This window comes from Gymnodraco acuticeps, unplaced genomic scaffold, assembly GCF_902827175.1.
Source record: "Gymnodraco acuticeps unplaced genomic scaffold, fGymAcu1.1, whole genome shotgun sequence".
NCBI lineage: Eukaryota > Metazoa > Chordata > Actinopteri > Perciformes > Bathydraconidae > Gymnodraco > Gymnodraco acuticeps.
The window spans coordinates 628,423-647,767 of record NW_022990145.1 but is presented as its reverse complement, the minus strand read 5'-3'; the positions used below and the strand labels follow the sequence as shown (position 1 = coordinate 647,767).

At 42.5% G+C, this 19,345-nt stretch overlaps 1 protein-coding gene across 2 annotated transcripts in view; it reads right to left on the bottom strand.

Moving 5' to 3' along the window:
- The window catches only part of cdk14 (cyclin-dependent kinase 14), a 241,305-nt gene that overhangs the window by 93,474 nt on the left and 128,486 nt on the right, over positions 1 to 19,345 (bottom strand). For both annotated transcript variants that reach the window (XM_034217206.1, XM_034217207.1), the window contains one exon: positions 3,474 to 3,594. In XM_034217206.1, the coding sequence (XP_034073097.1) occupies positions 3,474 to 3,594 (121 nt within the window). The remainder of the gene's footprint in view (positions 1 to 3,473; positions 3,595 to 19,345) is intronic.

Sequence of the window (19,345 nt, the reverse complement as noted above, 5' to 3'; positions counted from 1 at the left end):
CGACGAGACCTCATCATTAAATACTGACTGATCAAAACTTCGTTACAACAAAACCACTGGAGGTTTTTAACGTGTCCTCATCATTTAGAGATTTGCTGCCATAATCAATTGTACCATAACTAAAACTTCATGTGTGTGAGCAAATTACATGTACACATATATGTGCATATGTTTCGTATACTTAAATGCATATATATATATACAGTATGGAGCCAAGCCTAGTCTTTTACATACAGATGCGTATGTTGATTGTGTCTCCTACAGTATGTGTGTGTATGTGTTGCTACACTTGATAAAAGCCATGTGAATAAATACTCACACCAGAATGTCTTCAGAATACAATATACAAATCTTTAAAACACAGTCTTCCTTTAGAAAACCTAGAAATATTCAATTATGACATATAAATATCGTTGGTTGAGATAAGATATTTAAAGATGAGTTATTATTCTTACATCAGAAAATAATCACGACATTCACTTTTTAAATATAGCGCATTACACTGGAGTCATGTTTCTTATGTAGTGATATTCCCACTGCTCCAGACTCCTGCTGCTCACACAGTCTGTGATTTAACGCTGCAGCTATTATCCAGCTCCAACATGTATTCTGCTTCCTGCTCAGATTACTCATACCATCATTATCCCTGTCACTGAAGGTCCAGCCCCTCCCCTCTGCAGTACCCCTTCTCTACTTTAACACTACATCATCCTCCATGTGCCTGATGATCTGATCCATGATCATAAAATCTATTGATTTATTTGATTTAAAGGTTACGTGTACCTACTGTATACGGACTCATCACCTGGTTCTGACCCTGCTCTGTAATCTGTGTGAACTGCAGCAATGGAGAATTGATATTCTTCCATTACAGTCTGTAAGATCTTAATTAGTCCATCAGTGGGCCAGCTGCGCTCCTGTAGTTTTAGCACACACTGAATTAGCCTGGGTAAATACAGGGCTGTTTGTTAACAGACAGTTAATGAACCCTCCTGATGGCAGCAGACCGAGCTGAAAGGAGATCTGCGTCTCCACAGGAAACACACAACACACACACACATGGAGGGGTTCCCACTAAAGGAGGCTGCAGTGGGACTATGCTTCCAATACGGGCTGAGCGATATGCAGAACATCAACGGTATTTAATATCGATACTGCAACGATAATGTAGGGTTGAATATTTGTGCTTTAACAACATACTTTTGATAAATAATCATTTGTTAGGTGAAAATAATGGCTAAGTGGATAAAAAGAAAAAAAACATTACTGCCTTTAAATGCAGGCTAAGACACTTTATGTCAAAATGTAAGATGATATCGAGACTCATATTAGAATAACAATATCATATAGAGGTATTGCACAGTCCTACTTCCAATAAATGAATGACCTGCAGGTGGTAAAAGAGAGCAGCTGTGTACATGTGACATGGAAAATATTCCACTGACATGTTGTGACAGTTACAAGAACAAGAACCTCTCACTCAAAATGAGTTATCATTTATGACGTATTTTTCCTTTGAATGAATCCAGACGCCAGGTTAGTGTACGGCCGGAGGTATTCTATACATATTTGGAGAGCAATAGATCATTTTGAGCACAGAGGAAAATGTCAACAAAAAATACATAATTTTTTTAAGCAAAGAGGAATCAGGTTTGTGCTGTGCAAATAATCTCTCTTACTCAGTTTCACTCATTTGCTCTTAGTCTCTCTGAACATCTCTGCTCTGCGCACTTTTACTCACACACACACACACACACACACACACACACACACACACACACACACACACACACACACACACACACACACACACACACACACACACACACACACACACACACACACACACACACACACACACACACACATAATGTAAGAGCCATTTAAATGAACATCTGCAGTAGGAACCAATGAGCTTGGAGCTGAGAGCCACAGACAGAGGAGGGTATAAACAGACAGACGTACTCTAAAGTTGCTTTTGGTCTTTTCATGGTATTTGTGTAAAACAGGGAAAGTATTGGATAACACCAGCCATTGTCGTCTGTGCATGATCCCGCTCCAGTGATCTGAGCTCTGACGGACTGACAGGCGTGTGTGAGAGCTGCAGGAAGGTAGAAATAGAGCCGCTCTTTGTCTCTCCGCAGCCTGTAACCTGCAGGCTGCAGTGTGAGGCTGTGATGGATGCTCACATGGCAGGAAGCCAGATCTGCTCCACCAAGAGACGCTGCTTCATGGAACACTGCTTCCTAAGGGACCAGGGGTGAGTGTGTGTGTGTGTGTGTGTGTGGGTGTGTGTGTGTGTGTGTGTGTGTGTGTGTGTGTGTGTGTGTCGCAGCGTGACTCTCAGTCGGATGGAACACCACCTGTAGATTGCCCACCTGCAGCAGTCACACTTTCCCTCTGCCTCTCAGACCCCAAAGCCCCCAACTGCTTTTTAATTGGATGTTGGAACATGCAGCAGGGGTTTGTGGGATGTCCCTGCGGACTGTCCAGACAGAGAGGGTCACCGAGGCTCCACTGAGAGTTTTGGTGGCAGGAAGCCTGAGAGGAGAGGGACCAGCAGGTAGCCCCCCCTCTGGGGCAAGCTCATGTTCCACTTCCTTTTCAAGCACTTTTACAGTTCTGCACAACTTGATTTAAAACCAGAAGATAACCGCAATATATTTCAGCCTCTCTGCAAATATTCTGGAGAGATTGTATCAGCAGTCAAAATGAAATGAAGGTGGAACATAATGATATTTATAAAGAAAGCTTGATCTGTGTGTAGTTCTTGTTCAGCAAGTATGTGATAATGCCTCCCTGTATCTTTGCTAATGTGTTGTTTGCATGCTACACATGTGGCCACTTTTCATGTAATCATATCTGGGAGCTCTGCTATCAGATCACTGGTTAAGTGCAGACCATCCTACATGTCACGAGTCAGCTGCCAGGTTTGATAACAATTGATATTTGTGCCTAATGGTGTTCCCATTCTCCAGCCACAGAGCACATGGTGAGCAGGGTCGTCAGCATGATACACATCGTTTTTCATTCATTACAATTGAGAAACATACTACCCCACTTAAGTTATATCTCGCTAAATGTCAGATAAATTGATATTTCTCATGCAATGTAATCTGATTATTTGTCAGTAAAGATGCAATTTAAAACAATTTCTAAAATCATTCAGACCTTCTTAGATTAATATCAGTTTATTCGGGGCATACAATGTCTGTTAATTCACCTATTGTTGTTATATAGACAAATGTGAATTACACTGCATCACGAATCATCCATATCTGTAATCCATCGGAGAGAGATTGATCCAAGGAACATTCTAAAGCATTCTACAGGAGGCAGCACTCTCAGGTTAGGATCGGCTCAACATAAGTGGGTTTTAAATTGGTGTTGTGAAGAAAATCTGATCTAGATCGCACCGGAATTAACCATGGAGAAATAGGGTGGAGAGGGGGGTCAGGGTTAGGAGTACTCACCACATGTCCAGGCAGGTGGAGTACTCTGTGGACCCCAGCAGGACATCAGGGGGCCGGTACCACAGGGTCACCACCTCGTTGGAGTAGGTGTGGCTGGGGACCGACTTGGCTCTGGCCAGGCCTGAGGGGGGGGGGCAACACAACACACAGTCTCAGGAAGATTATCATTGGACGACCTTCAGCAGGCCTCTGAACACTCACTGTAGCAAGCACTGATACTGTATGTGGGGTTTAATGGAGCCTGTGAGGATGAACAAACAGCAAGGATATGCAACGTAGAAAATAATAACTCAGCACAGTTTAGATAACAAAGAAATTGGTAGTTTAAATACACGTGAATGCAACAATACCACAGAAGAATATAGTTCTCATACAAAGTGGTTACACGTCTTGAAAACCAACCATACCCATCCAACCACAGGTGAAAAGATTGATAGAATAGAGAGGATTAACAACTGTTCAAAATAATGACATTACCCATTACCCCTTTTATCTTCTGTTATTCTGAATAAAATAATAACAATCTTTAAATTATTATTAAATTAATAATCAATACATATAGTTCATAATTAAAGGTGTGCAAAATTAACTATATACAGTTCCTGTTTGAAATGGACCCATGTATAACTGACCATGGATGACTTTGATACTGAAGAGAGAGTCCCAACTCTTGTCTCTCATACAGTCTGTTTAAGGAGGTAAGGTTGTAATAGCATAACTCCCTTTGTAAGCTGAGTAAGGCGGAAATACTGCTTCTGCACCCGCTGAAAAATCAGTGTGTCAAACTGCAATCACCTATTTCCTGTTGTTTTTAGAACCCCAGCATGCACCTGTCCCCTTCACCTCACATAGCATCTGTGGGTGCGTCTCACTTCTCTTATTTTTCATTTCCTCGCTCCTCGGTCTCGGTGTCACCGGAAGTTGATTTGCCTGCGCCATCTTGAGTAGCGTCCCAATGGCCTTATTTGTGCCGCAGGACCGAGGAGCGATAACGGAGGAGCGATAATCGATCAGACACTCGCCCCGCCCCCTTACTGTGTATCGCTCACTGATTGGACGATGCAGCGCATGCACTGATCTGGCTGCTGTCAGACAATCAGCTGTGCGGCGTCATCACAAACGCCGAGGAAAGGACGTCCCATTGCTCTTAAAACTCATTTCCCTGCTTCTCGTGGTTTCCTTGCGTCTCTCCATGCTGCCCTGGTGGGAGGGACTAGACGCAGGGAAAGGACGCAAGTGAGGGACGCAAGGAATCCATTTAACAGAAGTGAGATGCACCCTTAGCCTCCTGCTGCCTCCCCTTCAATTATTCTGTGCCCTTCACCCCCCAGCAGTTTGAAACCTCTGTGTTTGGTTGAACTTCGGAGGAAATAACAAAAAAAGATGATGAGTAATATTAGACCCTCGACGCACAAAGCTTTGATTGACTTAAGGAAACGAGGTGGACTGCTGGGATGTATAACATAGGATTTAGCAATGGAGAGATCTGTTGTGCTTCCAGGAGTAATGATGTACATTCTGATTCAGTCTGCAGAATCAGACGGCATCAGAGATAGGTGTGGTCAGATGTGTGTTACATTGCACCCACACACATGTGATGACACACTCTGGAGCACACTTTACATCACCGCAACGAGAGAGAGAGAGCTGCTGAGGTTGCTCATTAGAAGGGTTAGGATGAAATGTAATATTTTGTTCATAAGAAGGGATACAATCAGTCCTTCATTACAGCGAAAGGTTGAGATCTTCGGAATGTTTGATGTTTGCCTGACGAAGCTCCTCCTAGTTGTAACATTGCCTCATTTCATTCTGGACCGCTTGCTGTATTTCACACAATATTCAATATGCAGATTACCCCTCTGTTTCCACTGAGGCCAACATTAAGTAATCAGACCTGTCTTTGGGCTGTCTTCTGTACATTCAACCGCAACAAGGTTTTTCAAATGGACACCATGATGAAAGACCTTTGAGGTCTCTGAGGGGGACGCAGAGTGAATAACAACTTATACAAGTATAAGTATAGTAGCAACATTTGAAAATACTCAAGTAAAGTACAAGTACCTACATTTTTAACTTCAGCACAAAAATGGAGGTACTTAACTTTCTTTCAAACCTTTTCAAGTATTTTTTATATTTAGTTCATGTGCGTCTCCTGGTTATTCTAGCCCTGTTCCTGCTCTTATCGTACAGTAGGTGCCACTAACCCAGGTGAGCTAGGCAGCTGAAGGAGAGCAGAGTGCAGAGGCAGCAGCTCTAATGAGGCTGATGGCATTACCTCTTTGTCTCCCCCCGAGAGGTTAGAAGGATTAATTAAAGCATTTAGCCTGGTAAAAAAGGACTTCCTGCCCTGCTGCCAGTCCCCTGAGTGGGAGGAAGAGAATACATGAAGAGGGAGGGTGTATTTAACATTTCCCGTTGTCAGAACGCCCACAGGAGAAAGGAGTTGAGCTGCCATTCATCATGGCCGAGCCCTGTAATGTCCCCACACGGATCACACGTATAGATACCCAGAGGCTGCTGTTTCCACTGCAGGGCCCTGTGAGTGAGACCACTATTACTGCACTCATCAAGGGTCTAACACGATGTTGGCTTGTTTGTAACATAGAGGTGCAGGACACGGTCAAATGAACTAGCATTGTTTGATGATATGAATAGCTCGACGTACATCTTCTGACCAGGCTTTAGATCCTCCTCCTTTAATATGCATACAGGAAAGATACTCTGGCAGGGCTTGGAAACATAATCACTATATTTAAGAGCAAATACCAATACAATACCATACCATATGGTAGGGAGACCATTAATGATTTCATAAAATATGACCTAATGAGATTCATGTGGATACAATGAATTAGTGGCTGAATGGAAATAACGGAAGAGTTAGAACAGGCTGCTACATTCTGAAATACATCATCTTACAGTACACAATTACTTATGACTTATATACGTTTATTACACTACCCAAAATCTAAGACGATGTCTAGTTGCATATCATGATATTTATATACATCGCCAAGCCATGTGCTGTATCTGATTCTCTTTGTTGTCTGTGATTACCCTTACTAAAGCACATGGTAGAGAATACAGTGAGATCATATCATAATTCTTTATCGATACTTTATTGATGTTACTCAAACAGGAGAAAATATTATATTGGGGACTATTTTTAGCAGTGGATGAATCTATATTTGGTAGGGATGTAACAATACCAAAAACTCACGGTACGATAATATCGCGATAAAAAGTCCACGGTATGATATTTATCGCGATATATTTTTTTTTTCATGAATTTTTTCTTTATTAAATAAGAAATCTGATTTGTACCGCATTTTAGTAGGATAGTAGTATTTTAAAGTGTCAACAATATAATAATCAGAGCCTGCAATAGAATAAATCAAGTTTCACTTTAGTTTTTCAAGTAACTCAACTCTAACTCACTCACTCACTCACTCACTCACTCACTCACTCACTCACTCACTCACTCACTCACTCACTCACTCACTCACTCACTCACTCACTCACTCACTCACTCACTCACTCACTCACTCACTCACTCACTCACTCACTCACTCACTCACTCAGCATCATCAAGGTTATCTTTTAGGAATATGAGCATGTCCACATTTCCAGGTAGAAGCTGGGATGTTTGGGCGTTTACAAAATCCCCTGCTGTGGAAAAACTCTCTTGCTTGGTACTGATGTTGCTGGGACAGAGAGATATGCTTTGGCAAAGGGTGACAGCAGTGGGTCAAACTGTGCATTGTCTCTCCACCACTTCAAACACAATACAGTTGTTGCCAAGAAGGTGAGGCTTATTGACAGAGATATACATATACTGTTGGTACTTGTCAATGTCTCTAGGTGTGTACATGTAGCCCTGTAAATACGATGTCCTGTTTTGGACATAATATGGTCGGTGTTTACATTAGCATCGCTAACACTCAGAGCTAACCTGTACTGGAGAGCATGTGTGTGAAGAAGCAGGAAATTAAAAGGAACTCACCTTGTGGTATAACCGGCAAGAGAGAAAGCCTTTGAGCTCCAGACTGTTTCAGAGATAATCCTTGATAATCCATGATATGGCGTTTCATCACGGCAGTATCTGCCGGTAGAATCTCCCGCATGAGCAGGCATAAGCTCCTCCCCTCTTTATACCCAAAATCAGCACTTTTGAAACAGGAAGTGAAATAGAGGGATATGAGGCATGGCTAGAATGGGTGATCTGTTTGGTATTTTGAGTATTCTAGGGCTGTCAAGTTAATGCGTTAATAACGCGTTAACGCAAAAAAAAATTAACGCCACTAATTATTTTAACGCGATTAACGCATGTGTATTTTTTTTCCTCGGCCGCCCCGTAGTTTCAGAGCGCATCGAGTTTAAAATACCATCTACAAGCTGATGCTGACAGCCACGCTCCTGCCGCCCGCTTGTGGCAGACCACACTTCCACGCTCACCGGCAGGCACCGACTGGCTGTTGGGAGGACCGGGAGGGTGTGTGTATGTGTGGCCCGAGCGAGCGAGAGAAAACAGAGGAGCGACATTTCGCCACAACTGCGCCGAGCACTTGACTTTATGCAGGAAGCCAGACAGTGGGACATTGAACGAAAAGTCAGCACACTCAGCACGGATAGTGCGCGCAACATGATTGCAGCGTCCAGGCAGCTCCCGTTCGAGCATATGCCTTGAGCTGCACATAGCTCCAACGATCCATCTCACACACACACACACACACACACACACACACACACACAGCACACACACACACACCACACACACACACACACACACACACACACACACACACACACACACACAACACACACACACACACACACACACACACACACACACACACACACACACACACACACACACACACTCGCGCGCACACACAGTATTGTATTATTGTATGAGAGAGGTTCCAGGTTGAATTGAGGCAAATATTTGTAATGTTCAGAGGTTGTTGTGTTTAATATTCATGAGAATATTTGTCCTTGTTCAAATGATAATGAACATTTGCATAAAGCATATTTGTCCACTCATATGTTGATAAGAGTATTAAAAACTTGAAAAATATTCCTCTAAGGTACATTTAGAACAGATCAAAAATGTGCGATTATAACTATGGACAATCATGCGATTAATTGCGATTAAATATTTTAATCGAATGACAGCCCTAATTTTTATATATCTGAGACCTATGCTATTGCCTAACAATAGCATGATAGGTGACCTTCAAAGTCCACCCACATACAGCTCAGAGGCTTTTTTACTGTTCATGTTTAGACTGCACTTCCAATCAATGGTCAAACTCCAACTCAGATTTAAAGATGACCATGTGTATCAGCTCAAATTGCTCTTTTTGTTTGCATATGTTGTTTGTAGTTATTTTCCTTTTGCACATCATGGTGTAAATACTGTAAGGCGTTAGCATTCTCTGGCAGATAGAGATGTGTGCTAATGCTTTAGCTGGTGGTGTTCATGTGCTTTGACATTAGATCACCTTGCACAGTGTTCTGCAGCATCATGAGTCCTGACCCCCCCCCCCCCCCTCATAAGTCTATAGTCTGCTACTTCAAAGCCCTGACCTATGGCTTCACACACACATACAGTCACACACACACACACACACACACACACACACACACACACACACACACACACACACACACACACACACACACACACACACACACACACACACACACACACACACACACACACACACACACACACACACACACACACCTTTATCCACTTTCATCTGCTGTGGTTCATCAGCTGACCTTCCTGCAGGTAGCTCCTGGGGTGAAGGTCACTGGTGATTTATACATCACTATCTCCCCCTGGGGTCAGAGAGTAAATGGGGAAGAGGTGGGCTTAAGGGAAAGTGGCAGAAGAGAGATGAACAAAGAGAGGATGAAAATGTTCTCTGTCCTCGGGGGGGAAACAGCTCACTGTTCTTTTAAAGGCAGTTTGTATTTTTAAGGCAGTTTGTAGCTCCTGCCTGCTTCTCCTCCTCCTCCTCCTCCTCCTCCTCCTCCTCCTCCTCCTCCTCCTCCTCCTCCTCCTCCTCCTCCTCCTCCTCCTCCTCCTCCTCCTCCTCCTCCTCCTCCTCAACAACAACTAAACAAAGTTTGACTCATTTTGGGCATCATGGCTCCCCAATGGTGTGATTCCTACGTTGTCCGTGTCCAAACACTCAGTCAGTGTTATGTTCTCATCACAGGACGCACTTAAAGGAACAGTTTCACATTTTAGGATGTTTTGTTCCCTCTGCACTAACTGGGTTAGCTCAGCTCTGAGCTGTTTCTGAAGCTGCCCGATGTTAATGTGAGTGCCCTCTAACTGAAAATGACCATGTTTAAACAAAGTTATTTAAAGTATAAGGTGCTGTTTACACGAGAACGCAAACGGTTGTATCCGTTACTTTTCTCTTTCCTATAGCCCGTTCGTTCACACGAGGCCGTAACGGAAACGCGGAAACGGACCCCGCAAACGATAACGGGTCCCGAGGTGGATAGATCTGCAAACGGAACACTCTGGGGGGCCAAACGGCTCCGTGTGTACGCCCTATACGATCATTTCCTGATAACGATGAAGCCATAGCCCCACCTCTGCTGCTCACTGCTGTAGCATGGTCAGTAGCTACTGACAGTAGCTACTGACCATGCTACAGATGTTAGTGCAAAATCTACAGCTCCTCTACCACAACCATCAGCAACAAGCGGACATGGAGAATTACATGAACCACATGTTGCTAAATCCACCACGGGGCATAAACAGAAGGGCAACCATGGCAACCATGCTCGGGGGTCTTCTTCGCTGCTTTTGGTGTAATTTGTGGTGGAAGTACAGCGGCACTTACAGGACCGGCATATGTACTACAGCGTCTCCAGCACTCCCGAGCGGTCTCGTGTGAACGGAATACTTTTTTGATATCGTATTCGGTTTGTTTGCGTTTCATATGCGTTTGCGTGTAAATGCGATGTGGTAATTAGCCCCCTGCTGTGTGTGTCCTCTTGGTAAGAGGGAAACCTGTAGCCTAGCAGAATGAACATATGGTCAGTGGCTCTGTGGAGCACCTGCTGTTAGGAATAGTTTCACAACTGTACTCGTTAAGAACCAAACATTACACATTCCAGATTGAAGAGCATCACAATTTGGAAGCTGTTCATCAACAGTATAAGGTTTAAGACTGCATGCTGCTAAAGAGAGGACATTCAAATGGCTGTTATTTGTTACTTTTTTATATTTACATAAATTACAACTTGATTAATGTTCTGTCCAACAGTATGGTTAGGGTTATGTAACTTGCAGGAGCATGATTCCAGCAGATTGTTCTCTTTCAAGGTGTGACTTTTTTGTGTCGAAGTTGTGAGGCTCATTAATGCCAATGGCGCTGCCTTCACGTTACATTCAGACAGGAAACTGGAATAAATCAGCTTAAAATAATCAGTTTGAACGTTAATTTGAAGAAAAACCTGCATTAGATGCAGCTTGTCAGAAAATATATATTTGTTGTTAAAGTATTTGTGGACAAAGGCTTGCATTTTTAAATGCATTTCTGATATACAGTATGTATATTCATTAGGATTTTTTACGCAAATAAAATAAATGATGAATTGCTTCAAGAGGCAAACTGTAAAATGTTGTAAACATTACAGCGGGTGAGCCCTTTTCACAATTACATTAGTTGTTTTTTACACAAAAGGTCTGGACACCTAAACCATTGTGTATTATTGTTGGAAGACGAATATTTATCATACCTGTTTGCAGTTTGGGTCCATACTGAATTGTGAATTTCTCATTTCTTGTTTTTGTAAAGACAGGGTCAGGCAGCCGCTGACTAAGCAGACCATAAGATGCCTGCACACTGCCATCAGGCTCAGTATTGGTGGAGGCTGCAGCCTTTACACAATAAACAATCATAATGGTATATTGGTATGTCACAACACAGAGGCACATTGAGACACAGTGTTTCTGCGGCCTTCTCTCAGCAGCTCATACACATCTAATACCGGCAAGGAGCCAAAGCAGGTAAATATAACTCTGCTTGGAAAATGGAAAACAACACCCATCGTTTTTTTCCAAGGAGAGGGTCCAACTGAATTAACGGATAATAGAATCAGCTGAGGGAAAGTAAAAAGCTTTCTAGTTTTTAAATCAACTATTTTATTTCTTATATAAACCCTTGGCAGACAACACTTAACATTTAGTCAATGAACTGCACAAACAGAATATATAAGGCTGGCCTTTAATAGTGAACGTGACTCTTTTAAATCAAACATTCTTTGATGTGTGTGTGTGTGTGTGTGTGTGTGTGTGTGTGTGTGTATGTGTGAGTGTGTGTGTGTGTGTGTGTGTGTGTGTGTGTGTGTGTGTGTGTGTGTGTGTGTGTGTGTGGCACCACCTGCCACCGTCCCAGCTCATTTCCCAACACGGAGCTTACTTATTTGTTTCAGTCTCGTCTTTGGACTGAAAAAGTCACATACGCATCGGGAGGTTTGCTTCATTTTATAAACTAAAGAACTGCATCTGCACTATTCAACACACGCACGCACGCACACCACACCACACCACACACACACACACACACACACACACACACACACACACACACACACACACACCACACACACACACACACACACACACACGCACACACACACACACACACACACACACACCACACACACACACACACACACACACACACACACCACACACACACCAGCTGCCTGCTACATTCCTGCAGCTCTATTGTCACATTGCTTCTCTCCTCACACATCATTATCCCAGCAGCTGCTATTTCACAGCACAGCAACCCCAGCCTCCCAGATAATAAACACACACAAGCACACATCCGCTAGCTATAGCAACAATAAAAGCTTTTGTGAAATCCATTACCTGGGGCCAACAATATGCTCTAAACATTGAGCTGGATTGAAGGAAAGTTGTAGAGAAACTTCACTGACCCTGAGGGGGGGGGGTTGTCCTGGGCATTGTGCTACAGTCTGTGCATTTGCTGTAGGGACTGCTTCTCAATAAAGAGATGCAGAAAATGCTGATATGAAACACATGTTTGTAATATCCTGCAGTTGTACAGTTATCCTCAGACGGTGAGCTCCTTTCTGTGTGTGTTATCCATGAACCACTACTTGCTCTCACACCTCCTCTAAAGCAGGGGCGGATCTACCGGGGTGGCATGGGGTGGCAACTGCCACCCTAAAAAATAGCCTTGCCACCCCAGTTGGCAGCTTTGTTTTGAAATAAAAGTTGTGGCTCATCGGACATTTATGAGAGAAAATCCCTAATGTCCGAGTGCAAGTGAATGCAGCACAAGACGCGAGTCTTGTAACCCCTCCCCCGGCCCTGACGCGAGTATGGAAATATGATTGGCGCCGATTTCATTTGAACGGGACGGCACAAAACGAGAAGCATTCGGACAGTCTATGATTCGGACCCAAGTAGGCGGAAGGAATTAGGTATTTGCGGTCTACAATGACAGAGAAGAGACTGTCAAGTTTGGCTGTACTCAGCATTGAATTAAAATGCAATAAAGTTGTTGATCTTAATCAGTTTGTGAGGCGTTTGGCTGAACAAAATGGTAATCGTGGAACTACCATTCAGCTGTAATAGGCATGCCAACTTGATGCTCTGCTCACGGATGACTCGATGAGCATAACAAACTGTTAAGCTGATGACCTTATGTGTATATATATTTTTCCTTTGAAAAAACAGTTTTAAGTCCTGAGAAAGTCAAATAAGATGGTGTGTAACCCCCAGTTTCCACTGGGTCCGTCTGCGCCGCGCTGCGCCGCGTCACGGCTGCGCCGCGTCACGGCTGCGCCGCGGTTTTGGTTCGACCTCCTCTAGCGCCATAACCCACCGGACGCGTCACAGAAGCGTTTCAGAAGCGTAGCGTCATGCGTGCAGGCTCGAAGTTTTGTTATTGATTCGGGCATCCTGGACATTTGTACTTCTACAAGAAAGTAAGTAGGCTACGTAGTTAAATGTTTTATTTTTGTGTCTGTTTAAATTGTGTTTATTGTTGTTATAAATGTCCTATTTTGTTGTGTTGTAGTCTACAGACACAGTTAATAATAATTGTAATAGTCCACTTCCATGATGAAAACCTCGTCGTCCATTGTGCGTATCGTAGTGGAGGTGTTGTGATGAAGGAGGGGGGTCTGCTAAATTAGTATATGTGGGGGATGGGCCTGGCCCGGATGCTCACCTTTCCACTTCCTGCGAGGGGGGGCTGCCTGCCCGACCTTATGTTACGGCTGCGCCGCGGCAATAATAGGATTCATCCTAATTTTAGAGAAGCGCTGCACCGAGCCGCTTCTGGGACTCTTCTGGGACGCTTCTGGGACCGTCTGAGCCGTAACGGGGTGCGTGTGGTGGAATAGCACCCATTGACTAGAGTGGCCGCGATCCTTACGACCGCCGCGGCGCAGCCGTATCGCGGCGCAGCCGTATCGCGGCGCAGCCGTATCGCGGCGCAGCCGTATCGCGGCGCAGCGCGGCGCAGACGGACCCGGTGGAAACTGGGGGTAAAACTACACTGCCCAGCCAAACAAAAGCAACCACTTTTATTTAACTGGCCAGTAGGAAAGGACTTTCCACTGGATAATAACTGTAGCGATGTTTATGTTTTAGCTGAATACACGTTTTTTAACCCTAACTGATGCAGTTATTCACTTCTTTAATGTTTGCTCTTTCTGCTGTAAAGTCAAGGTTTTAACTGTTTGCAGTAAAGATGTGGGGCGTGAACTGTTCCTTTTAGTAATTTGTCTTTCAAATTTGAATGAGGGTGAGCAAGCATGTTGAGGAACATTCATCATTAACTCCTCCAAAAAATATAGTTTATTCAATAATAAATGAATATACATAACAGTGATTGACAGCTGATAGGAATAATATGATTGTTAATAGTATCATATTCATTCTGACAAAAATCGATGAGACAGTTCATTAATGTACTTATTGCAGCAGTCTGCATAGATGTGGTACCCCTGCTAGTCTAAGAGTGAGACAAACTCATTCAGTGAGTGTTCAGTTAAAGTTCATTAAATTATGTCTGCCACCTTATATATTTATATGTAAGGCTTTACTGATGTGCCACAATAATGTATCCTGATGTTATTGAGTTAAAATATAAATATTGTGGCTTTCCAAGTTAACATTGATTGATATGACTGCGATTAAATCAGCATATAGCCTACTTCTGCCAGGGGATGCCACCCCTCAAAATCTCCTGCCACCCCATGAATTTGTTTCTAGATCCGACCCTGCTCTAAAGGCTAACCTATGGAGCTAATTCCCTGCCATAACTCCACAAACAAACTAAACAAGTTTCACAAATGATTTATGAAGCTAGAGGGAACGTCAGAAGATAATTAAAGTCATCCCACTGTGTAGAACCTCAAGTTAAAGTCAAAGATATTGACAATAAATCCAACTACTGCCGAGAAATTTCACTCAAAGGAAAAGTAAAGAAATCACAATCTTCATTAAGATTTATTCTCTTTGAACCATAAATGTGTTTACAACATTTAATTGATATCCGTCCTGTTGTTACTGAGATATTTTAGTCTGGACCAAAGTGGACCTACCAACCAACCAAAATCACTGTGTATTGTGAGGTAGTTCACCTGGCCACTGGAGAGGAGGTAGGACCGTGCCTCTTCCGACCCTTCAGCAGCCAACATGTATCACTTCACAGATTGGAACCGGTCCTCCCATGGATGGAGTCCCAAACACACACAGCTCGGTCATTTAGTGTGTAAATGAGCCTCAGACACAGGGTTTATGGCCGCTGACCGCAGCATGTGCTCCAGGTTGGCGAATGACCCGGACAGCATATGGCCGCCCTTCAGTGTTTGATTGCATCACATTCAGAAGGTTCCTCCCAACTGTGAACACATTCAGGCTCTCATGAGGCTCTGAAGTACGTAACATACGAGCCATCCTCATCTGCTTCATCTGCCTCTATAATTACAGACTTGTCATCAGAAAATTGTCTTAAGGCTGAAGTCATTTTGAGTGAGACGACAATGAGAGCTTCTTGCCAGCAATAGGGGAGTTGAGTTTTCCTGTTTATAAACTCTATTACAGCATGTTTACAGGAGTATACACCAATTACATTGCTTATATACCCTCTTACCCCCTTGTTTTGCTCTTTTTAAATTCAGGAATAACTTATTTCACGATCATGACGGAGGACTTTATATGGGTTAAGTGTATAAGCTAAATTATTTACTCTGTAATGGAACCTGATACATTTCATTTAATGAGGCAACCTGTGAACTTCTGGTCTTTGGTTCACTGTTGGTGTGTGTGACACAGTGATGGAGAATGGAGAGGATAGACACACCATACAACTTTAAAGTAAGCACCAAATATGTTTTTTTTGTGAAATTAATCGCTAATTCAGTGTTGTCTTTGTTACCGGTGGAAAATGTTCCCCCCTAGTTTGATGCCAGTGTTTGATCCAAACACGTTTAAGCCTTAAAACGTTTTGAGTGCAATTTCTGTCTTATAAAAATAATTACGATTACAGTCTTCTTTCCTGACTTTCTTGGCATTTGCCACCACCAGAGAAACAGCATGAATCAGTGTGTTTAACATTACCAATGTGTGTGGGAACATGCAATAAGTACCTCTTGTATGTGCACAAGATACGAACCAAACAGTGACCTGCACTTATTACAAAGCGCCGTAATGCCAAATGTAGTGAAAAAAAAGAAAAATATTTTATCTCTTTTTCTGCTCCATGAATTTGGATGGGTTTTGTTCTTTTGTGTATAATGACAATCACAGTAGATCTCACAAAACCATGTGTGTGTAATAATAGTTTTTAATTAGCTATATCAAAGTGTAATTCATAATATCAGCAATGCAAAGGCCTGGTCCACTGTATGGCAGGTTTATAGGAGGGACAGTTTGTAGCAGAGGTCCCGTTAATGTGTGTGCTCACACATGGGGCTTTCACACCAACGCGGTTCCAGGGCCTGAAAAGCACAGTTTTTTCCTGTTCACACCGCAGCGGAGCCGCCTCTAAGCTCCGGAATCTGGTTCGTTTCAAGCACCAACATTTTTCGGTCTAGAAGCAAGAACCGCATACGTCACGCTTACGTTGGAGGGGGGCGAGATTAACCTGAGCTAATAGTTAAAGGCGAGTATGGCAAATAAAAGTTGTAACAAGCAGTAGCGCTGAGCAAAGTGACTAGAACGCAACCACACACTAATAAAAAAAACACACTTTATAAAGCCAGGCAACACTAACCAGGCTTCATGTGATTCTGTTTATTTGTACCTTACTTTGACCATCCGTTCGCTGTTATTGATCATTGTGGAGAGCAGGCAGACGTTTTGTTTTGTATTATAGGAGCAGCTATCGGATGCAATCAATAGATGGGCTGCACAGGTTGTCATGTCCGACAATCACAAGTAGAATCATAATGAAAAATACGCCGGTTAAAAGTAGTAGTTCTTAAAGTAGTCAAGATAGTCAGTTTAGCTTCACTTGCTATGCTAACATCACCCATTTTATACCAGAGAAACTTTCATAACAGCGTTGTGATGCCAAACAGTGTCAATTCAGACTGACACATATTCACTTATGGGGAACTGGAGATATGTATCAGCTGCTTGTGTGACAGTCAGACAGTGAATATTTTACAGCGGCCGCTGCAGTGTGAGCTAACCCGGAGCTAACGGGTAAGAATTTCTTTCTTTTTGGTGTCTATATACGCCGGGATCCGGAGTCATGGATGATCCTGCGGTTCTGTGTCCTGGATCGCGAGCCCTGGATCTTGAGTCGTGGCTGTGGTCCTGGATCATAGGTCCTGGATGGATATCCTCGTGGATTCATCTTCCTATTATACACACATGCATTTGCAAACATTTGGACTACCTATGTTGCAAATGTATTATCTTTTCAATTTACACACGGTATCTATTGCACGTCTGTCCGTCCTAGGAGAGGGATCCCTCCTCTGTTGCTCTCCCTGAGGTTTCTCCCATTTTTCCCTTTAAACTGTGGGTTTTCTCCGGAAGTTTTTCCTTGTACGATGTGAGGGTCTAAGGACAGAGGGTGTCGTATTGTCATACTGATATTCTGTACACACTGAGACAAATGTAACATTTGTGATATTGGGCTATATAAATAAACATTGATTGATTGATTGATTGATTGATTGATTGATAAACTCCCGTGGAAGAGCAGCACTGCAGCGGTCGGTAAATGCCGCTGAAACACATTAATAAACAATGAACCACGGCACTCTGGAGAAAAGTATAAAGTTGGAGAAGTCGCTATTTAATTTAATCTGGCTTCGTATGATTAAAAGCAACACGACCATCGACCCAACGCAGTCCCCCATTGGGAGTTTAGGATGGCCGAATACACTACAGTACACTACCCATAATCCCCAGCTATTGTTTAGGACTACTGTCCCCGTGATTAATCTTCAAGCTCTGGGATTGGATGTTGGAGTGGCAGTGCGCCAAGGTTACGCCGAGCGTCAAACAGCTCTTTGAAATGGAACGAAACCACGCCAGACTATCCAAAACTGGACTTGAACGCCCCCCCAGAACTACACATGCTGGCTATTGTGTTTCGCAACATGTTCTTGGAAGTTGACAGTATTACACTGTGTACAGCCCTGGAGGTTTAGGGGATACGAAACAAATTGGTGTGTACAAATGTAAAACATGTACAGTAAGTACTAAATGGGTGAAAATCGCTTGTATCCATAATGGGCAGCATTAATATATACCCACATGACAGCTCATTGTTACTTTGTAATTCTACTCCACTACAATTCAGAGGTTAACCTGGTATTTTTACTCCACTACATTTATTTGAGTTACTTTGCAGATTCTGATTAATGATGTGAAATATAAACAACCCTTAAATCAGACTTTAGTTACACCTGAGTACAATTCAGGGAAAGGTGATTGTCAAGTGCCAACAATCAGGAGAGATAGTTGGTGCTTGAGAAGACTAAACATTTATCTGCAGATCTCTATAAAGTATATTCATTTTCGTTATTCTCTACTAATAGTTAATTAAAGACTGTATATAATGGCTATTTATTTTGACATCCCTTTCAAGATTTCAATATTTTCTAAGGTTTATTGACATATCATATACACAACTAATTCAATAATGTGCTGTGCACACAAGGTACACACATCCATAATAACATTGTATTATTAGTGTAGGACACTTATGTATGTATAACATCTGAAGATGTGTAGTTTTATTCATGTTTTCACATAATTTTACAGGATATTGCTATATTGCTATTTATTTCACATGTTTTACTTCTATATGTGATTTGTAAAAAATCACAGACAGAAAGGTATATCCCATCACCCAAAATCCCTGACTATTCTTTCAACTCAGTATTTACATTCTTTAATTCAAAGAAAATCAGTAATATCTTTAAAAACGACAAGTCCCTTTCTATCAGCTGTGCACTGCTACCTATCTACCAATTGGATCAAATATAAAAATCAGCTGAATTAGTGTTGATACTGCAAGGAGACGTATTGTGTGAAGAGAAATTGAAGATGTTTAATTGCTGATATATTTATGATCCACGTCACGTATTCAGTTTCCGTGGCAGTTATTCCAGTTTGTCTAGAAGTCTTCTCATCAGGGCTCTATAAATAGAGAACTACGACAGATGTGTAATATGTAATGCAACCGAACCGTGTATTACAATGCTGTTATGTGATGACTTCCAAAGAGAAAAGCAAGAACACTCGGAATAAAGTGTTATTATTATTTTTTTAAAATGTTTTTTGGATTTCATATTGCATAAACACCAAATCCCAACGTGCATTGCGGCTA